Source organism: Poecilia reticulata, unplaced genomic scaffold, assembly GCF_904066995.2.
Source record: "Poecilia reticulata unplaced genomic scaffold, P_reticulata-male-v2 Scaffold_76, whole genome shotgun sequence".
Classification (NCBI taxonomy): domain Eukaryota; kingdom Metazoa; phylum Chordata; class Actinopteri; order Cyprinodontiformes; family Poeciliidae; genus Poecilia; species Poecilia reticulata.
Genome location: NW_027675174.1, coordinates 23,675 through 46,770, shown reverse-complemented (window position 1 = coordinate 46,770; position 23,096 = coordinate 23,675). Strand labels below are relative to the sequence as shown.

General features: G+C 43.2%; 1 protein-coding gene across 6 annotated transcripts; it reads right to left on the bottom strand.

The window, feature by feature from the left end:
* Positions 1-539: 539 nt before the first annotated feature.
* LOC145550535 (MICOS complex subunit MIC60-like) lies at positions 540-22,975 on the bottom strand. 6 transcript variants are annotated; one of them, XM_081604425.1, is made up of 14 exons: positions 22,792-22,975; positions 21,339-21,406; positions 20,644-20,833; positions 19,116-19,239; positions 16,659-16,754; positions 14,142-14,261; positions 13,657-13,790; positions 7,204-7,307; positions 6,862-6,997; positions 5,093-5,222; positions 4,756-4,979; positions 4,546-4,677; positions 2,078-2,207; positions 540-1,441 (listed from the first exon to the last, which is right to left on the bottom strand). In XM_081604425.1, exons 1-14 carry the CDS (start codon positions 22,831-22,833, stop codon positions 834-836), a joined length of 2,238 nt encoding a protein of 745 aa, XP_081460551.1. In that variant the 5' UTR covers positions 22,834-22,975; the 3' UTR covers positions 540-833. The 6 variants fall into 6 exon arrangements, with proteins under 6 accessions (XP_081460551.1, XP_081460550.1, XP_081460547.1 ...); XM_081604424.1 differs by having other exon boundaries at positions 14,142-14,306; positions 21,339-21,403; XM_081604421.1 differs by having other exon boundaries at positions 14,142-14,306; positions 22,792-22,974.
* Positions 22,976-23,096: the final 121 nt, after the last annotated feature.

Sequence of the window (23,096 nt, the reverse complement as noted above, 5' to 3'; positions counted from 1 at the left end):
GCCCATGTAGGGCCAACGCCATGTAGGCGGTGACCCTACATGGGCAAACCCACCATGGAAACTGGGGATAAACCCATGTGTGACCCATATTGTCTGCTCTCCTTTTCCCCATATGGGACCCACCTAGGTATGCTGGCTGGGATACGTACTTTTCTTCTTGCGCTCCATTGCCCAGATTTTGCTATAACAACTATTGTGCGTTTGCCGTCAGAGCGCAGCACACAGCGCTCCTCCTGCGGCTCCACAACTCAGATGGAATTTGAAGTCTAACAACTTCAAATGTTTGACATCTGAAAACAGTTGTTCTCTTGTTGATGGATCATACTCACCTGTTTACATGTAGACTTGAGGTGGTAAACAGTGAGGACAGTTCATCAGTCCTTCACAGAAACACCACAGTCTCAGAGATCAAAGTCTCATTTGAGAGAGATAAGTGTCTCCTGCCAGTGCTGGAAGGAGACCAGAGGACCAGCAGGAAGTGAAACCTGGAAGGACTAAACTAAAACTCCACAGAGGACAAAAGCAGTAAATAGACGACATTCCTTCTTAATGATTTATTTAATGTGCAATATTCACAACAGTGCAGCATAACTTATTTATTGTTAAGATGACCATGGCATGTTGCCAAACAAGGTAAAGAAAACAAAGCTGAGACCTAAACTGAGACTACATCTTATCTTAGTGATTTGAAACTAATCTGTGGGTTAACGTTAATAGATGGTTCACTGCAATAATATCGCGCTTTCGTTTGCTGTTGTAGATCCGACCACATTCCAGCTGGCTTCCTCTACCAACATACATGCTACCTTTGGGTTGCCTGGTCAAGGAGGCAGCTATGGAGCCTGGGTGGTGCCTAAACCTACTGCATTGGCATAGGCTGAAAGCAAACTGATGACCTGCCTGGTTTCCAGTGTGAGTCTGGCTTCAGTCAGCCAGTCCTCCACCACTCTCCTGGCCTCCCCTCGCAGCTGGTTCACCAGTTTGGCTGCCAGCTCCAGATCCCCGTGCTCTAGGCAGTAGCTGGCATATGAGAGCAGCTTGAAGGGATCCAAATCCTCGCTGCGTAGCTGGGTGGGCGGGACTTCCTGTTGCTTCTCAAAAAGCAGTGCAGCTTGGACATACGATAAAAAGTACTGGTACAGGGTGTTGTGGGATTCATCGATGAGAGCGACTTTGCGAGCGAGCGATCGCAGAGAGTTGAAACGAGCACGAAGGGAAGCCTCGCTGTACACACCGCGCTTCAGGGATTCTTCAGGCAAAGCTGACGCCAGAGCCAGGGCAAAATCATTGTCAACGCAGCTGGCACGCACAGCCTCAGCAGCGTCCTCCAGGGGCATGCTGGGAGACTCAGAGCTGGCTGTTTTTAAGGTGTAGGTAAGCGCTTCCACAGACAGCCACAGCCGATGAGCTTTCCGGGCCTCCCCCTCTGCTTCCACATGGCCTGCAGGCAGAAACACTCAGTATTCACTTTCCGTCCTGAAGAATAGTTCAGGAATCAAGTATTCTTCAGGAATACTTCTGTCAGAGCTCTCCACCTAGCATGTCGCTAGCTGGAGAGCTAGCATTCAGCATTCAGGAATTTACTGTTTGGGATGATATTTCAGGCTGCAGGGTCAATGTCTCCCATTGTCTTCACACAAACATTCGATAATTTGATTTCATGTCCAATCCAATGACCTTCCTCTCAGAGAATTGTTTCTATACAGTACAGATATTACTGAAGAAAACAAGTCGCAATCACACAAGTGTTTAAAACAATGCTGACACTCTTGTAGCAGATACATTACTTGGTGTCCCACAATTCTCGAATTCTGGAAATGACCACATTTTGCTATTCAGGTTGGAGTTGAGGACTGGAATTGAGAAGCACTGATCTAAACACATCTGTTTGTTTTTCAGTTCAATAGTTCAGAAAAAAAATGTCAGCTAAAGGAAAAGGGAAATTATTTATCATGGTCTCATTTTGTAACATAACAGAAACCTGGGATGTGCATGCTGGTGACATCCACTGTAGTTCTAGTTTATCCTGAAGTCAGACTGGAATGGAAGATTCTGAGGAGACGTCTGTTGATCTTACTGTCTATGGCCTCCTCCACTCCCTTCAGTCTTGCGTAGGCAGCATTCATATCCAGAGTGAAGTCATCGAGCTGTTCCTGAGTGAGCTGACGGTACCGGGTTTCCTGCTCCAGCAGCTTACTGCTCAGTTCCTGAAAACGCACAGTACTCATTACTACATCCAGTCACCTCACTAGAGAGGTGAGAAACAGATATTTTGTTAAAATTACAGGCAATACAAAACATTTTAAAATGAAATGATGCACTAGAATTCGACATTTAAAAATAACTATTATATAGACTGACAAGCAGTAAGCAAACCCTAGAAAACTATAACCTCTAGTTCTTTCTTCATGCAGTTCCAGTCCAACCTGTTGCCCAACACTTGTATTGTACCAGTAGTCCTCCACCATCTCCTCTCAGAAAACTGAATAAAAGTTGATCTTATTCTTGTTTCTCCTGAAACTCTTTACTTCTTGCTCAGATTTCAGATGGGAAGCTCATGTTAGAGTAAGAAGTAAAGAGAACCAAGGCTACAGTCTCCAGTTTGTCCCTCACAAACTCTGCTCTGCTCTGTTTAGTGGACAGCAGCAGTACAAGAAAATTAAGGCATAATCCACACATGTCAACACTTAGTAACAAGTAATGAAGCAATTTAACATTCTAAAATGTGCTGAGCTTGGTCAGAGTTGACAATGGGACAAAAAAAACTTTGTACTGACCGCATCTTATATAACTTGTCTCAACCCGAGTCTGAAAAGACAGTTCTTATTGAGTTGCTATACCAAGTAATAAAACCGAATGTTAAAAGAGATTAGGGTTTTTAAATATTTTTTATCAATGCCAGAAAAGTCAACCATCTTAGCAATCTCTTCTCAGACCTTTTCTGCAAACTGCGGAAGTCCGTTTGTCACAATCGTTCCAGACGCCTGCCAGTCAAACACACCAGAGATCCCTCCATCATTGTTGGCACAGCTGGGTGGGGAGTTCGATTAATCATAAGAATAATCAATAGAATACTTGATTACTAAATATTTGTTTATTGCAGCCCTAGACAGAACTGTTTTTTAAATTTAGAGGTCTCATGTTGCCTTCTCTTAATCTCTTTGTGTTTTCTTTACCATATAAAGTATGCCTGGCCCTGGCCTTCTGTGTGCTGACAGCACCGCGGAGGCTGAGGACTCTTCTCTGGCCCTGAATGAGGCTCTGACCCTCAGCTTTCTATGCAAGGAAAGCTGAAGGTTTCCTTGCTTAGATATTTTCATCTCCAGTAGCTTTTAGAATCTACCTATGTAATGACACAGGCCAGCCCATGTGATTACAAAATAGCTCAAGTTCTAGTCTAAACATCAATTTTGAACTAAGATTTAGGTTAGGACTTTGATTGGACCATTCCATCACATGAATGTGCGTCGATCTAACCCATCCCATAATATGTCTGTCTGTGTGTTTGTTGCTGTGCTGCTGGAAGATGTCAGGCCTCCTTCAGCCTCAGACATGTTTTCCTCCAAGATGTCCTACATGCTCAGTGACGTCTAATGGGAACTAGACTTAAGGGATTTTTCAAAATAATTAGCTGCAGTGGATTTCAGGTTTCCGCTGAGAGAATTGGAATACAACTGTAAGGTGCTGTATGATTCAAAACAGAACTACTACATCTACTATTCACAGTAGATGGACAGAGCTGCAGCTAAAAGTGAAAAAAAAATGACAAAAGGAAGTGTTTTTCTTCAGTAAAACCAATAAACATACAACTGGTATGTCTTTTGTGTAAAGAAGAGGACATGAGCAATATTTACAGGTTCTTAATATTTTTTACTTAGTTTATTTAATAACATTTTTATTTGATGTCCCTTTGGGATTGATAAAGTGTTTTTGAACTGAATTTGAACTGAACTGTATACAATTTATTTTATTCAATGATACTTTACTATTCTTGGTGGGAAATTCCAAACCATTTGCTGTAAGAATAAGAGATTATGAGAGATGGCTAAAGCTGCTGGCAGGAAAGATCTGTAGTGGCCTGTGTTGCAGCAGATCTGAAAGAGCCTCTGACTCAAGGCATTCTTACTGAGTTACTGTGCATCAAGAGGATGGTCAGGCTGGCTACTAGTATGGCAGATCCTCCTTTGTCCAATCAGCTGTTGGGACTCTGCATGATGGGACAGAGCAGACCTCTACAGACAGACAACCCTCCCTCCCCACCTTCTAAAGGAATAGAGTCTAGTCCAGGGGTACTCAAAGTCGGTCCTGGAGGCCCGGCATCCTGCATGTTTTAGTTCTCTCCCTGGTTTAATGCACCTGGATCAAATCATGGCTCGTTAGAAGGCCTAAGAGGAACATTGAAAAGCTGAACAGGTTGTTACTACTACCAGGGAGAGACCTAAAACGTGCAGGATGCCGGCCCTCCAGGACCGACTTTGGGTGCCCCTGGACTAGTCCATCTACGATAAGTGCGCATAGTGTGTATTTGTTGTGTGTGGTAGAGACCTGCTCGGCTTCAGCTCTCAGCTCCTGCTCCTGGACTTTGAGGACATCTCGGACGTGGTCGGTGTGAGCAGCCGCCTGCCGCCGCAGCTGAGTTCTCATCTCTGCCTCGATCACTTCTCTCAGGTCAGCCAGCTGCAAGCACAACACGCCTCACATCAGCACGGATCTGCAGGATGCCTGCCGCCTCCCTCAGGCATCAATCCACTGTACCTTCCTCTCCTGCTCCAGTCGGGCCTCCTCTTTAACGTGCTGCGTTGCTGTGCCGATGGCTTTGTCCAGAGCTTTCTGGTCCTCGGCTCTCTGCTGCTCCAGCGCTGCTTCCATGTGGATCTGCCCTCGGACTCGCTGCTCAGCCAGTTCTCGATTCAGCTGGTCAATGCGCCGATGTGCGTGGGCAATCAAAGCGTTCAGGTCATCTGTTGACAGTTTACCAGCTACACACACACACACACAACTGGAACTAGCTTAGGATTCACTAAACATTTAAACTCTCCTGCTGGAGCCTGCATGAACAATAATGGTTGATGTGTATAATACTTGTACTTACTAAGGCCTTTCCAGTTGGCCTGGATTTCTGGAGTTAGGCTACTCACTTCCCTCTGAAACTGCTGCTTGGCTTCATTAACCAGTTCAGTGTACTGGGCCACAATCTTTGCTTCCGACTCTGCTGATTGGACCTACAATCCAGGAGACAGGGTGAGGGTTAAAGGGTGTTCTGGATGTGGAACCATGAGCAGATCTCAGGAAGTCTATGTACATATAAACAAAACCTAAAGTACTGCAAACCGTCACTGATTTACATTATTAGAACATGTAAGCAAATAGAGAAGAGGAAAAATATGATAGAGTGCCCAGTTAAAATGATTTTAAACATTTAAAATTGAAAACCAAGTCCAGGAATATGTGGAACAAAACAATAAAGTTAACTAATGATCAGCTCCAAGGTGATCTCATAGTCAGATGGGAAGATCAGGACAAGAAAACGGTTTGTTGTCACCAAGTTCTCCCAACATGAGAAAGCTCTATCCCTGAAACTGTTCCATGCCCTGAGAAAAGCTAGCAGTGTGTGAGCAGCATCTCTTGCTCCTCCCAGATTACCTCTGACTGGAACAGACAAAACTTGTCAGAAATTTATCAGCAGAACTGAAATAGTTGTGCATTTTAAAACAAATCAGTCTGAAGGTAGGAAGCTAATAATTTGTTCCCCTTTTCTTCACACTGCGGAGGCGCACGGCAGCCAATCATAAGTAATGTCTTGTAGAACTTTAACGCTACACAAGACATTACTGTGAGAGTGAATGGGTAAGTTTGCCTCTTGTGAGTGAAAAATACCTCGGAGATGAAGCACGTCAAAATGCATCAACACAAAGCTTTAATTTAATATGACATTTAAAAAAAACAAGCACTTGAAGAAGTATGTTGAGTTTTTGAGGGTAAAAAAAGACATCTGGAGCAGCCAGGCAGCAGATAAAGCAGCGCACACCTGGATGAGTCTGACGGCCAGAAAACTAAGCATACAACCTGAAAAATAACTTAAGTCATGGGGCTGGGGATGTAACATGCTGGGTATTGCTTTAGCTGTTGAACCATACGTTCTGAGACGTAACATTTCAGAGATGTGGCACAGTTCGTGCTCCACCAGAACATGGACTTTCACATCCAGTGTCTCCGTAAAGCTGCAGCACGCAATTTAAAAAAAGATGTTATTACATATGTATGAAAACTTTTGTGGTCCCAACATGGCACAGATAAGCTGTGTGTGAGGGGGGGTGATCAAGCTCATCTGTCCTCCTCCTGTATTCTGCAGTATTACGCTGCTCAATCAAAAACAACCAACCAGAGCCAGCAGAAAACAGCTAGCAATGCTCTCAAGCAGTTTTGATTTAGTAATTTAGGGTTGTTTATGTTGACGCAATCTGCATTTGACTTTGAATGAATGTTTTATATTTTGCTTGACATTATTTGATATAGGCAGTGTTGTGAGACTTATTTCACTTTATAAAGCTCAATTAAGCTGTTGAGCTGTATAATTAAGCTCAACAGCTTAATTATACATAATTAAGCTGTTGAGAGCCTTGTTGTTAAATATTGTACTGATTACAGGTTTTACATTTGTCTTTTTGACTGAATACCTGCTGCATTGTGCCTGCAAGAATTTTGCATACTTTTGTCTAAATTAGGCAATTCTTTTGATCTATTTTGCCAGATCACATAGTAGCATTTATACCTAAAGTGAAAAATTAACAGCCAATCGTGATCAGTATCGGAATCGGCAGAAAAAACCTGATCACAGCAACCCTTACAACCAGGTCTTACCTTGGAGACTACTTTGTCCAAGTCTACCACCATTTTATGGAGATTCTCTTCTGCTGCCAAGATCAGTGGCTGTGCAGCTGTAATCTTCAACCCTCTGGATTTGTCAATCACTGATTTTAGACTGTCCAGAGCTTCACTGCAATAGTGGAAAGAAGTCAATGTGAAGATTTACCTCAACTGTCTGAACTCCAAGACAAAATAAACATGCCTCCAAGACAGCAAAAACATTATTTTAAAGATATTTTCGTTTACCTAGTAATACATAACATATAAACAAAATGGTGCATGTAAAGACAAGTTGAATTCATCGCAGCAAGCTCTGAATGTGTGTACATGTCTTACTTGGCTTTGACAAGAGCAGTTTTGGCAACATTCGCAGAAGTTGTTCTGTCTGCCAGGGCAGCTTCTAGATCTTTCCAGTGGGTTGACTTTTCCTCTGTTGGACCCTGCATTCATTAAAACATTAAATTCAACATCAAAAAAATGAATCATTAACAAAGGAGATGTGCCAAAATCCTTTTATTAGAACTTTCAGCTTTGGTAACAGTTCTTGTATGTTTTTTGATTGTCATGGTAGAACTTCCTCTAAATTGTACAGCTCTGATTTTATTTTCATAAACTGCTCAGAAGTTCTGGATGAATATAAACTGAGCAAAGAGGATTTAGAACTTTGTATTTCTATGCTATGTTGCCATTAGAAACCACTCCATAAACAAGACCCACCCTGTTTCTACTCCAGTGCTTATTCCTGGATGGAGACGCTTCTTGAAGCCATGCAGCACTGTGAGAACATCTGCTCTGCTCTGCCTTGTGTCTCCTAACTTTACACTCACATTTGAGTGTGACATACATTTGGGCTATTTTTCTGATTTTGCTACATTTACCACCTTCAAGCATTTTATAGACTTTTATTTGACCATAAACAGGGTTAATGGTTTTAAAATTTATAAAATTCACAACATAAAGAAAAGCCCTCAAAATAATTTTCATTAATCAATAACACTGTGGCTATTTGAACCATTTCTCATCTTTTCTGTCTAGATTTCCCTGTTGTCACACTCTGAAGACGACGACTTGAGAACAAATGAGGCTCAGAGGAACCCCTGATGCTTCCAGCTGTTTAAAAAAAAAATCTGAGTATATAAAAGTGCATAGCCTAATATATATAATATATATATATATATATTAGAGATGTGCCGATCAGGTTTTTTCCTGCCTATTCCGATCACCCATGAGGGCTGATCACCGATACCGATCACATAATTATTATTTTTTTAATCATAAGCACTACCGGTTACATTATGTGGAAAAAGGAACCATGAATTCACCTTAATTTAGACAAAAACTTGTTTTTAATAACTTTTTCCAAGAAAAAAACAAAACAGGCATTGTGTAAATTGTACTACAATCAATAATATTATCTTTAACAGACTGATAACATATGAAGGCTCTGAAGAGGCTAAATAATGCAAAGAGCCAAAATAAAACCTCTCAACATTGCCAAAAAAAATTCAAGTATAAAACTTACATTCAAAGGGAAATACAGGTTCCATTACAATAAACAATCCAGAGTTACTAAATGAAAACTTCCTGTTAGCATGGCGGCTAGCTGATTACTGCTAGTTCTGAGTGGCTGTTTCTGACTGAGCGGAGTAATTATGCAGAGCAGGGAGGAGGCAGAGGAGATTATTTTTTCAGAGATTATCTGTCTCATGTTAGGACAGCGAAAGTTTTAATACGTATGTAAAATAAAAAAATGTTAAGTTAGATGCTGCAGCTTTAAACAGAGGTTCGGTGTGAGAGTCACTACCAGGTGGAGCAGAAGCGGCGCTCCGTCTGTGAAATATTACTACCTGTAGCGTAGCAGCGGTTCAACAGCGAGAACAGAACCAGCGTCTTACATCGCAGCTCGTAGACTTAAATCATTTTGCGGGTTATTTGTTTAGCTTTCTGACCGTCATGCTAATCCGGGTGAGTGTTTGTAGCTGTGCGCTGCTTTACCTGCTATCTGATCCTCCATATGTCTTTTTTTTTTTTTACTGCAGTGAGCCTCGATGTAGCCAAACTACGTCAAGTATAACATTGTTTTTATATCGTATTAGATTCGTTGTGTTGATGCATTTTGACCTGCTTCAATTTTCCGCTCAACACGTAAACGTCCTCAATCACTCAGTGCGTTATAGTTCCACATCGCTTAGGATTTGTTGCTGTGCGTTTGCGCAGTGTGAAGGAAAGAGGAGACCAGCTGCACAGACAGGCTGAGAAATGAGATGCAGGTGATCGGTTGGTATGATCAGCAACAAGAGACCGTGATCGGCGATCACCGATCATACACTTTTTCATTTAAATCGGCCGATTATGATCGGTGGCCGATCGATCGACACACCTCTTATATATGTATCATTCAGTATTAATCATTTTTAATAATCCGTGTTCCTCTACATTATATTTGTATTATTTTGTGCTTGTATACTTATAAATATGTATTGATATTACTAAATAAATATAACATTATGAGTGGCTGTGTGTTTTGTAAAATGATCATACATAAAATCAAAATATTCCAATCCTATTCTGTTAACCTCACTAAGAATATTCAAATATGCTGAACCATGTATCAATCCAATTCAAAAACACTTAATTCAAAAACGCCCTTGTACATGTAGCTATGATAGCTGTTTTAATAATGTTTTCAGCAAAACGGTGTGAAAATTTGTTTAGTACTTATCGAGATACGATTGATTAAATGCGGTGATACTGCACTTCGCCTGCCAAGCATATAGCACCTACAGTCCTGCACACCATTATTGGCATGATTTACATAGCTGAGTGAATATCTTCAGAAATAAATGGAAATGTTCAAAACTTATATCAGCAGGATCTTTCAATTTGAGGTCCAAAGTAATTTAACAAAGATAATTACCATTTCAACATAAATATTTTAATTCCAAAGGACAAAACAGAAAACCAGCATGTGCACTAATATTGACACCCCTCTTTAATATTTGGTTGCGTAGCCTTCGGCAGCAATGACAGCCTCCAAACGTTTCTTATATTCATCTATAAGCTTCTTGCACGTCTCGGGTGGCATTTTCTCCCACACTTCTTTTGCAATATTCTCAAGCTCTCGTACATTAGCAGGGTTCCTTTCTTCAATGGTAGATTTCAGCTCCACCCAAAGATTTTCAATTGGATTGAGATCAGGAGTCATTGTTGGCCATTTTAAAACAGGCCTGTGTGCTTTGGGTTGTTGTCTTGCTGGAGGACCCAGGATCTTCGCCACAAACCAAGTTTCCTTACACTGGGCAAGACATTTCGCTCTAGAATTGCTTGATAATCTTCTGATTTCATGATGCCTGTGATACGGTCAAGGCCTCCAGTACCGGATGCCGCAAAGCAGCCCCACAGCATTATGGATCCTCCACCATGCTTGACTGTTGGGATGGTGTTCTTTTCTTTAAAGGCTTCATTGCGCCGTCTGTAAACATATTGTTTGTGTGATTTACCGAAAAGCTCCACTTTTGTTTCATCTGTCCATAAAACGTCCCAGAAGGATTGAGGTTTGTCCAGGTTCTCTTTTGCGAAGATCAAATGTTCTTTTTTATGTCTTTTCTTCAGCAATGGAGTCTTCCTTGGCCTCCGCCCATAAAGCCCCACTTTGTTTAGTGTGCGGCGTGTGGTACTTGTTGAAACAATCACACCAGACGGCTCCAGGTTGGTCTTTAGATGTTAGACATAGTGTTTTTTCCACCATTCGCACCAACCGTCGAAGACTTCTGTCATCAATTTTTCTTTTCCCCCCACGTCCAGGGAGGTTCCATGCCTGGAAAACTTCTCAATAACATTATGCACCATTGAAACAGGGATACCAAGGTCTTTGGAGATGGCTTTATACCCTTTGGAGGTCTTGTGCTTGCAAATAATAGCATTTCTGATGTCCTCAGACAGCTCCTTCACATGTGGAGATGAACTAACAGGTGGCTTTTAAAGCACCAACATGATTAGTCATTGGTTAATTCATGTCACATGTGTGGAGGCAGTCCATCACAAGTGATCTTTATGTGTGATTTGCAACAGGAGAGCCAAATTGGGTTTTTATATTGATTTGCAGCAAAGGGTGCCAATACCATTGGCATGGTAAAAATGTTTTTCTTTGTTTCCTCATAATGTTTGTCTTTTTAAATGTTTTTTTATCATTTGCTGTTTTGCATCAAGCACAAGCTGTCAGCAGTAAAATGTTGTTTCACTTGATGAATTTCCTTCAGTAAATATTCCATTATATGTACTTAAACTTCATGGGTGCCAATAATGGTGAGCAGGACTGTAGTAGAGGGGGCAACCGCTCCAAGATGGCCGCCTTATGTCAAGTCAATAAAAATAGGCAAGAGTGGTCCATGAGGCGTCTATGTTAACGGAGCCGACGATACGAGCGCGGATGTTTAGAAACATATCTACCAAAATAGAGAAGAGATAGAGAAATTTGTGACAATAAAATTTCACAAATTTTATTGAATCATGAGTGTTACAAGTACGACGAATAAAGTCATATTAAGTGAATAGTTACACTAAAGTCTTTAAAAGACAAGAAAAAAAAAACGCTACTTTAATAAGAAAAAAAGCTTCTATAGTTATCAAGACCTGACGTGAATAGCTCAGCAAGTTCTTAGAACTAAACAGTTCTTTAAATAATCGTTTCAAAGTCCTGTGACTGATGTTTGATTCTGATGTGTTAAAAGATTAAGTATTTTCTTATTTGTAAAACCAATACCAACAATAACTTTATAAGACCCTCAGTATTCCTCATTTTAGCAGTGTGGTCCAGAGTTCTCACAAAATTCCAATTTTATTCTTGTATTATCACAGCTTTAGTAACATATTTCAAACAAGTAAAAAAAAACTAAGTCTGGCCTTACTTCATCATAACCAAGTAGTGGTAGCTCTCAGAAAAAGGCCAGGATATAGATAAAGCCCCCCTAGTTACTATGATCATATAATGCACTTTTCATATCTCTGACAAGCTAGAATACAAGCAATATTGTTGCAAATTTTGCACAAAAAATGTTTAAAAACACAGTGAGGGTGTCAGGATAGGAACTGATTCCCTGGGGGGGGGGGGTAACAGAAAATAATTAAACCACTGCACTAGCAGGGTGCACTGTGTTATGGGCGGCAGCCGAGGGAGGAGTGAACCATGTTCCGTACCTCCATTGCCGAGGCGGTTTATTGGAGCTGCAGCTGCAAGGTTGTTGGTGCCTGTCACGGCGGCAACCCTTGAACCCGTTGGTGGACACCTTCGGTGAGGGATGCTGTCAAGCTGAAGAAGGAGTGTTATGGGGCCTTTTTGGCCTATGGGACTCCAGAAGCAGCTGATGGGTACCGGCGGGTGAAGCAGCATGCGGCTCGGGTTGTCGCTGAGGCAAAAACTCGGGCGTGGGAGGAGTTTGGAGAGGCCATGGAGACAGACTTCCGTACGGCTTCGAGGCGATTCTGGTCCACCATCCGGCGTCTCAGGAGGGGGAAGCAGTGCAGCACCAACACTGTTTATAGTGGGGATGGTGTGCTGCTGACCTCGACTCGGGACGTTGTGGGCCGGTGGGCGGAATACTTCGAAGACCTCTTCAATCCCACCAACATGCCTTCTGTTGAGGAAGCTGAGCCTGGGGACTCTGGGTTGGGCTCTCCAATCTCTGGGGACGAGGTCGCCGAGGTGTTCAAAAAGCTCCTCGGTGGCAGGGCCCCGGGGGTGGATGAGATCCGCCCGGAGTTCCTTAAGGCTCTGGATGTTGTAGGGTTGTGTTGGCTCATGCGACTCTGCAATATCGCATGGACATCAGGGGCAGTTCCCCTGGATTGGCAGACTGGGGTGGTGGTCCACCTGTTCAAAAAGGGGGACCGGAGGGTGTGCTCCAATTACAAGGGGGTCACACTCTTAAGCCTCCCTGGTAAGGTCTATTCAGGGGTCCTGGAGAGGAGGGTCCGTCGGATAGTCGAACCTCGGATTCAGGAAGAGCAGTGTGGTTTCGTCCTGGTCGTGGAACACTGGACCAGCTCTACACCCTCAGCAGGGTCCTGGAGGGTGCATGGGAGTTCGCCCAACCAGACTACATGTGTTTTGTGGACTTGGAGAAGGCGTTCGACTGTGTCCCTAGGGGGGCCATGTAGGGGGTTCTCCGGGAGTATGGGGTACCGGGCCCTTTGATACGGGCTGCCAGGTCCCTGTATGACCGGTGTCAGAGTCTGGTCCGCATTGCCGGCAGTAAGTCGGGCTCGTTTCCAGTGAGAGTTGGACTCCGCCAAGGCTGCCCTTTGTCACCGATTCTGTTCATCACTTTCATGGACAGAATTTATAGGTGCAGCCGAGGTGTTGAGGGGATCCGTTTTGGTTGCCTTAGGATCGCATCTCTGCTTTTTGCGGATGATGTGGTTCTGGTGGCTTCATCAGATCGTGATCTGCAGCTCTTGCTGGAGAGGTTCGCGGCCGAGTGTGAAGCAACCAGGATGAGGCCCCAGGGAAGACCCAGGACACGCTGTGGAGGGACTATGTCTCTCAGCTGGCCTGGGAACACCTTGGGGGAAACTCCTTGGGGTCCCCCCAAGGTGTTCCCAGGCCAGCTGGGCCACTTCTTTCGGAGTAGCTGAAAGAAGTGGCTGGGGAGAGGGAAGTCTGGGCCTCCCTTCTGAAGCTGCTGCCCCCGCAACGCAACCCCGGATAAGTGGCAGAAAATGGATGGATGGATGCACTAGCAGCAACAGTGCAGTAGTTAGTGTGTATAGTTGGCTCAGAAGACTCCGTACCTCTGCCTCCATTGCCTCCTTTAGCTTGTGTGTGTGCTGAGTGATAGCCTGCAGAGCCGCCTCCTGAGCTCCAATAGCCTGCAGCGTTGCCTTGGCAGAACTGGCCAGGGAGTCATCCAGCCGGGCCGACAGCACTGCAACACACCCACACAAGATGCTGAAGTTTACAGCTCACATGGTATTTCACAGTTTTACTTGGTCGTCTAAAGTACAGACGACCAAGTGACTATTGTGACTATTATATTCACCCATTAACCTTGTCAGGTCATATTATGGCAAAATAAACAAGTTTATGAAGAAAGTTTTCCATAATTATTGATTTTATACTTTATCAAAAAATTAAACCACAGAGGTGAGGTAACACAACCTGAGAGTAACAATGTTATTCTAGGCAACATATCAGTCCCACTGAACAAAACACTCATAAGTATGTAAAAGTTGAGATGAGTAATATTGTGTGTGTGTGTGTGTTGCTGAAAACTCACATGCGATAAAGTCTTTTTCGTCCTGATTCTGTTGGGCCAGCCTAGCTGCCACTTCTTCTGCTGACCGCTCTCTCAGAGGCTCTACTGTTCCAGACGACTCTGTCTCCTGAAGGACAGCCGCTGTTTCCAAGGCAATATTATGATCACTGCATTCTTTACAGTCCTCTAAGGAAAACCAACACATATCACTTTAACAAAGGGTACTTTTAGACATGTTAGTTTCCAGTAGCAGCAGCCTGCTCTGCTTGGGTTTTCAGCCTTTTCATTCTAGACTGCACTGTTAACATGTGTAAAAACATTTTACACATTTTAACATGTTTAAAATGTCAAAAGTGCAAAAACTTTTACTTTTTTCACTTCTAACATTAATTAAAACAATAATCTTTTTTGAAGTCAGTTGACGTGACTGGTGTGTGTGTTACATTCTAACAGCAGCAGGTGAAGAACATCTCAGGTACTGGAAAACCTGAGATGTTCTCTGGAGACATCAGTAGTATCTTCCGTCAGTCTAACTCAGTGCTTCTCAATTCCAGTCCTCAAGCCCTCCTGCTCTGCATGTTTTAGATGTGCCTCTATTCCAGAACAGCTGATTCAAATGACTGCATGACCATCAAGTACTGCAGAAGCCTGTTAATCACCCACAGATTCAATCCAGATGTGTGGTAGAAGGGAAACACCTAAAACATGCAGGGTGGGGGGGCCTGAGGACTGGAATTGAGAAGCACTGGTCTAACCATTTATTGCACTGAGCCAAGATAAAGGTGCTCCAATTCACTGCGTTAGGATGTGTCCTGCTGGATTTTCCTCAAATAATCACTGGGTGTTTGAAGTCTCAATGCTACAGATTGTTTAAATCAGACTGAATGTGACTGCAAAATTTAGCTTCAAATATTACAGCCAACATTTAAAAGAATTCATGTGTTGTCATGACACCACTTATATCTGATCCACTTCACCCTTAGTGCAGGCTGGACCCTCACACCAACTGGCCCTTTGCTCCAAAGACCCTCATATCCAGATCTGACAGAACTTTCTCTGAGCCACTAAAACTTCTAATCTTTTTTAGTCTCTGCACATTTATTTTATTTATCTTCAGCAACCTTCTGCTCTAGTTAGTTCAGCAGAATGGCTGGGTGTCATTTGTGCTACTTTTGGTTATTTTTGACTTTCTGTTGCATAGTTGCTGAAGTTTTGTTATGTACAGAACACCGGTAAACTGTGGCTGTTTTCAGATGTCGAGACATTAGATTTTTTGCCACTAGAACTACACAGAAACCATCTTCCCATCCTGACACCCTCACTGTGGAGTTCCTTCTCTTTTGTTATGTGGTGGAACAACATACAGTATAGAACAGGTTTATTTGTCCACACAGAAGTTTGTCCTAAAATCTAAAGTTTCTAGACAAGTTTCAGCTTGACTGATGGGTGTTACTACACACCCATCAGTCCTTGGACAGAAGTTTAGGAAGACTATAAATGATTCATCAAGCAGGTAATTAAATAAGAAGCTTGCTTTCAAAAAAATGTATGGACCGTAAGTGTTTTGACAGTTGTCAGACAGGAAGGTGGGTTGTGAGAGTGGGACTCAAACATGTGATGACCGAGTCAAGGACTAAGATAGGAGTCACGCTTTACACCTACACCACCACTGCACCCCAGAAACTAATGTTGGCAGGAAATGTAAAAAGTGCCGAATAATAAGGTTGTTCTTAGGACCAGCTGCATATACACTTCAGTCAGAAAATGTCTCAGTGCATTATTATGGACAGTGTGTGTAACATGTTAACACTTCTAGAAAGTTTACACACGTGTGATGCGTCTCATTTATATGCAGGTATTGTCCTTATTTCCTGGACTATAAAGTGTTTGAACAATAAATATTGAACCACTACTGACAGGTGAAACATTGTTGGGTGAGGCGGCCTCATGCTTGCCGACTAGCAGCGAGGGAAAGTGATCAGTTTCTCTTAAAGTCACAAAGCATCAACGCAAACACTGCCCATTGAACCAATGATGCTCATGTTGCATCATTCAGTGGGATTAAAGCACACGACTGCCACCTAGCGCACCCAGCTAGCAACTGCTAGAACGATTTAAAAACCTACAAGCAGCATTCTTATAAGTGTAGCAGACTTCTTTTTTCTTCACCACTTTTTGACAAAAATGTTTTAATTTCTCCCATCTTGAATGAAATATTTAAACACAGTTCTCCCCCCAGATACAACAACTTGCAAAGTGTGTGTTCAAGCTGGAATTTACCTATTTGTTCCAATAACTCCCATTTTGAACCTAAAGCCTGCTTTAGTATTTGTTGTTTTCAACAACAGTTACAGAATGGCCTTTCTAGCATAAATCAAATAGTCCAGTCTGTAAATGGATGAGGTTTTGGGGAGGTTGCTGTGGTAACCTATTTTTACAGCTGCTTCACAGGACTTCAAAGTGTTCCATCAGAACCTGTGAAAACGTTAGAAGGATGAGGAAGCTCAATGTTGGCGCAGCAAGAGTGAAACATGCTACCTGCAGCTGCTGCGGGCTCGGTGTCGCATGGAGCTGGAATGGACTGGACTTCACTGATGGCTGAGATGATCTGAGTCGCCTCTGCTGAAGCCTCTGCTTGGAAACCCAATGCACAAGGAAAACACTCATACAATGCTTTGACTGGTTTGTTACAAATGTTACAAAAATGTCACAATGAAGAGTAAATTATAAAATGAGCCAAAACTAAAACAAATTAGCTTTAAAGTGACAATTAGAAAACCTGAAAGATGCTTTGCACCAGCTTCAGCTTAAACTAGTTTCCATCAGTAGTCCCACTACCAGAGTTGACATTACAGTCTAATATCATAAAATATACATTGAAAGTCCCCATATATATATATATATATATATATATACACACACACACTGCTCAAAAAATAAAGGGAACACTTTAACAACACAATATAACTCCAAGTAAATCAAACTTCTGTGAAATCAAACTGTCCACTTAGGAAGCAACACTGATTGACAATCAATTTCCCCTGCTGTTGTGCAAATGGAATAGACAACAGATGGAAATTATTGGCAATTAGCAAGACACACTCAATAAAGGAGTGGTTCTGCAGGTGGGGACCACAGACCACTTCTCAGTACCTATGCTGTCTGGCTGATGTTTTGAATGTTGGTGGTGCTTTCACACTCGTGGTAGCATGAGACGGACTCTACAACCCACACAAGTGGCTCAGGTAGTGCAGCTCATCCATGATGGCACATCAATGCGAGCTGTGGCAAGAAGGTTTGCTGTGTCTGTCAGCTTAGTGTCCAGAGGCTGGAGGCGCTACCAGGAGACAGGCCAGTACACCAGGAGACGTGGAGGAGGCCATAGAGGGCAACAACCCAGCAGCAGGACCGCTACCTCCGCCTTTGTGCAAGAAGGAACAGGAGGATCACTGCCAGAGCCCTGCAAAATGACCTCCAGCAGGCCACAAATGTGCATGTGTCTGCACAAACGGTTAGAAACCGACTCCATGAGGATGGTATGAGGGCCCGACGTCCACAGATGGGGGTTGTGCTCACAGCCCAACACCGTGCAGGACGCTTGGCATTTGCCAGAGAACACCAAGATTGGCAAATTCGCCACTGGCACCTTGTGCTCTTCACAGATGAAAGCAGGTTCACACTGAGCACATGTGACAGACGTGACAGAGTCTGGAGACGCCGTGGAGAGCGGTCTGCTGCCTGCAACATCCTTCAGCATGACCGGTTTGGCAGTGGGTCAGTAATGGTGTGGGGTGGCATTTCTTTGGAGGGCCGCACAGCCCTCCATGTGCTCACCAGAGGTAGCCTGACTGCCATTAGGTACCGAGATGAGATCCTCAGACCCCTTGTGAGACCATATGCTGGTGCGGTTGGCCCTGGGTTCCTCCTAATGCAGGACAATGCTAGACCTCATGTGGCTGGAGTGTGTCAGCAGTTCCTGCAAGATGAAGGCATTGAAGCTATGGACTGGCCCGCCCGTTCCCCAGACCTGAATGCGATTGAGCACATCTGGGACATCATGTCTCGCTCCATCCACCAACGTCACGTTGCACCACAGACTGTCCAGGAGTTGGCGGATGCTTTAGTCCAGGTCTGGGAGGAGATCCCTCAGGAGACCATCCGCCACCTCATCAGGAGCATGTCCAGGCGTTGTAGGGAGGTCATACAGGCACGTGGAGGCCACACACAATACTGAGCCTCATTTTGACTTGTTTTAAGGACATTACATTAAAGTTGGATCAGCCTGTAGTGTGTTTTTTCACTTTAATTTTGTGTGTGGCTCCAAATCCAGGCCTCCATTGGTTAATAAATTTGATTTCCATTGATGATTTTTGTGTGATTTTGTTGTCAGCACATTCAACTTTGTACAGAACCCCCATACAATAAAAAGAGGATCGTGTTGACAAGTCAGGGTTCCAGGTTGTGGTGGCTCAATGAGTTTCCTCTGTAGAGTCTAGAATGAGTTTGTGGGATGCGTTTCCTGTCTGGTCCAGGCTCCTCATGTCCCTCCTGACAGATTCTTCCTTCTCTCTTTAAACAATGCTGCCACACCATCTTTTACCTTTTATGTGAGCCACCACTAATTTGGCATAATTTGCTAAATAAATAATAAACTGATGTTTGGTAACAATACAAGATTCGAGAGCTTATTTCAAAATGTTGCACATGGATTTATTAATTTTTTTTCCAGGTCATTTGTAATTGTTTGGAGATTTTGCCAGTGTTTCTTCCCTGTTCTCTTTTGTCTTCTAGTTTGCTCCTTTGGGAAGAAACAAGTCAATCAAGCAGATGCAGTTTGACTTCAGAGTAAAAGTATGGAAGGAGAGATTTCTCCAGACATTGCTATGAAGAAAGAAGTTGTTTTGCAAATTTGTTGGAAATGGTTTGTTAAACAATTCTTTTTATAAATACAGCAACAAGTTTTGAGAAAAGCATGCCAACGCAGTGAGGTTTTACCCTGGATGTTTTGTGTCGGCTGTGATGATGTGGGCTCTGTTGTCTCTTTTAGTTTCTTTTCGGACTTCGCTTTGGACGTTCTCATCTGTTTTTCCATCAGAGAAGGAGGCTGGATGGACTCTATCTAAACAGCAAACAGAAGAGCAGACTCAGTCCGCATTTGAAACACCAAAGGATTTTAGTTGAGTTTCTCAAACCAACATGAAGAAACAACCAGAACTGAAACTTGCAAGGAACCGGAGGTAGAATTACTTCTGCTGGTTTTCAGGCATATCTGAAGTTAAGATGCTTTCACACACAAGCACACACACAGCATCAGACTGTCACTGCCTTGCTTCACTGTAGAATCTCTGTATATTCTGAATGATAGAAGGGGTAAGGCTTTGCCCCCTTCTCTTAGAACGGAAAGAGTCAAATCTCAATCAATGAGACGTGACAGATCACTGATCTGACAGATCAGGGAGCTCTCTCTTTCTTTCCAATATAATCCAACTGTCTATATTTAGAGAATTTAGAGTTGAGTACAATGGCAGAAATCTTTTTCATACATCAAAGCATGTTTAAATGTAAAACGATTCATTCAGACATTCCAACCCCAGAACTAACAGAGGCTGACATGGTTTTATTAGGTGCACCGATGGCAGGTCGTTAAAAAGCCTCACCTGCTGATTCTAATTTTGGCCGATAGCTTTTTTTATTGTGTCTGAAATGTTGCTAAATATAGCAAGTAAGTTGCTGAATTGTTAACTGTGGGGTGACTATTGTTAACTGCAAACGTGCAGACGTGACCTGATGGGCCGGTCTGTCAGTCAAGCATGTCTCACAGGAGAGCAGAAGAGGAGAGTGGTTAATCGTTGTACCTTGGCAGAAGTAGATAAGATCGGTGGATAAGATCAGATTCATATGCAAGTATGAGCTGATCACCAATCTCCCAAAATTAAAGAAATTCGCTGGGCAATTTCCTTAATTTTACCATGTTTTACCTAGTTTTATCATAATTATCTAATAGTAGAAGGCTTTTTGGGCACGAGTGGTAGAATAAGTAGAGGTGTGTGATGCTCTCTTTTACCATAAATTCACTTCCACCCTCTTCAGGGTTTTCTGTTCTAAAGTCATGAGAATAGCAGGGGATAGCTCTGTCATCGGCCAATCTGAAGGCTGGAAGCAACACACAGTGCCTCAGGAAAAAAACCCAAAGAAAAATCACACCTTCAACCAAACAGTGATGGAATTAAAACAGTAAAGATTTGACCCACATAAAAGAAACGTCTGCATCGGACACAGTCTGACATGCTGATGCTGCAGTCACTGACTTCATGCAATCTGCTGGGTTTCCTTTGACAGAAAACTTTTAAACAGTTTAATGATTGAACAGAACTTGACTGCATTGGTTGACAACTAGGATCAGTTAGGAATGGATGTAACAGGCTTTGATATCATCTGTAATATTGGTGTGAACTAAATTTTTAATAAAGTACTTAGAGACAATATCTGGAGGGAACTGGTGCTGTGGTGGGGTTGAACTAACCTGTTTCCTGATGGGAAGACCTGCATCTTGTGAAGCAGGTCCCAAAGCCAGACCTAACAGCCATTCTGAATATGGAACATTTTTCTCCACTGCTGCCCGAAACTTGTGGTCCCACTTGGCGTAGATGATTGTGCCTCCAATGCCCCCAGTTACTGTCAACAAGCCAGCTGCTACCACTCTGGAAGCACCACTGAGGTGGAAGAGGGGAGGAAGGAACACAAGGAATGTTAGAATGCAACTTAGTAATTACCCATCCATCCATCCATTTTCTTGCACCCTTGTCCCTCAGTGGGGTCGGGAGGGGTGCTGGTGCCCATCTCCAGCTAACGTTTCGGGCGAGAGGCGGGGTAGTCTGTCTGCGCCAGTCTGTCGCAGGGCAACACAGAGACACACAACCATGCACACACACACTCACACCTAGGGGCAATTTGGAAAGGCCAATTAACCTGACAGTCATGTTTTTGGACTGTGGGAGGAAACCGGAGTACCCGTAGAAAACCCACGCATGCACAGGGAGAACATGCAAACTCCATGCAGAAAGACCCCCGGCTGGGAATTGAACCCAGAACCTTCTTGCTGCAAGGCAACAGCTCTACCAGCTGCGCCACTATGCAGTCCACTTAGTAATTACAATAAGCAATAAAAAGTTGACTGTATTATTTGCCCTAAATTCAGCTCAGATATGACAGCATTACCTGCTTTCTCCTGAGGTGTATTCCCTGCACTGCTGCACATTAGTCAGACGGATTCTCCCAGAGCTCTTCTAGAAGGTAATAGGACACACAAAAAGAAACAAGCCACATTGATCTTCACTTCAGTTCTAACATCAGAAACAAAAACCTTCTGTTGATATGTTCTGTCCTGAATTCTCTTTAGAATGACTACAAGACATCCAGACATATTCCTTCACATTTTTTATTTCAACATGTAAATGAATAAAAGCTTTGTAGCTTCCTGACAGAGCTGAAAATTAATTCAAGCTGCTATTCCCCATTTATTAAACCCAGTTAAGGAAAATAAATGTTGTAACTCAAGCTGTTCAAGAGTTATTATTGATCCTCAGTTCTAAAGTCCTTCCACTGGCTCCCAGGAGCTCATAACTTTAAAATACTGTTGTTAGTTTATAAATCGCTGTACAGCTAAACACCACAATATATTAAAGATCTGTTGTTATTGTATCAACCTTCCAGACCTCTGAAGTCTTCTGGTTCTGATCTGTTGAAGGTTCTGGTCCAGAATCAATCATGGAGAAGCAGCATTCAGCTTCTATGCATCACAAATCTGGAACAAATTAATCTAACCCGGTTTCTCCTAAAATAATTTCCTTTGTTTTGTTTACATTCAAAATGAGATGATTGTTCCCACACCATGCCACCAGCTCTCTGTACTTAGCCTCTTGTCCACCATGATACACCTGACAACTGCACAGTCACCTGAGTATTTCTGTAGATGACAGAAGTCGGACTTTTACAGGAAGTTTGAAGTGTAAGAGTGGAAAGGAATGGTGAGAGTACAGTCCCCTGTGGCCCATCAGCCTCATAAACTGTGGTCTGTTTGTCAGTTAGTCATAGATCCAGGCGATTGTGGAGGCCTCCACCTGTGTCTTGGAGTTTCTGACAAAGCCGATCAGGCTAAATTCAAGTCAAGCTCTACAAAGCTTTGCTAATAAGTTCATATGAGAGCCACATATGCTGAGGCAGAGATGTCTAAAGGTTGCAGGAGTCTGGCCTTTGAGGACTGGATTTTGAGACCACTGCACTAAAGGGACTGCTGTTCCTCACAGAGCCAACAACTCACTGCGTCACAATCCCGCCATGACATTTCACCAATAATGTCTCGCATCGAATGGTTCCAAACTTTTCCTACGCTTTTCCTTTTCCTTTTCCTCAGTGTGAGACCTTCAGTCCTGACCAGACCTTCGGTCCTGACCAAGAAGGTAAACAGACCACAGATTCGTTTAAAGTGAAAATATATTTCACACTACGGACCAGCGTGCTGGAACCGCTGTCGCCAGAAAGATCCGAACAACCACACAATTGCAGGTTAGCAGTGAGCTCTCTGAGGCACCTTGAGCCAAGCTGCGGGTCATTGAATGACAAGCTAACACCAACATGGCAGCTAACATCTGCAGTGTAATTTCAGTCCTACCTGAGCTGTGGCCTTGACTCCACGCAGACAAACCCTCAGCATGGTCCTCGGTTCCTTTTTCTGAATTCCGACCTAGAACTACCCACTCAGCACCACTTCGCTCACTTTTTCCTACTGGCTTTAGTCTAACTGACGTACATTAGCGTCTGACAGGTTCTTCTTCTCGGCGCTTATGGATAATTTCCGGTGGAATACTCAGCCTATACGAGCTTTACTGCCACGCAGTGGCGCGAAGAGATAAAGTACCTGGGAATGCCTTATCCAAAAACAGACCCAGAACCTCATTTTAAAACTGTACTAACTTC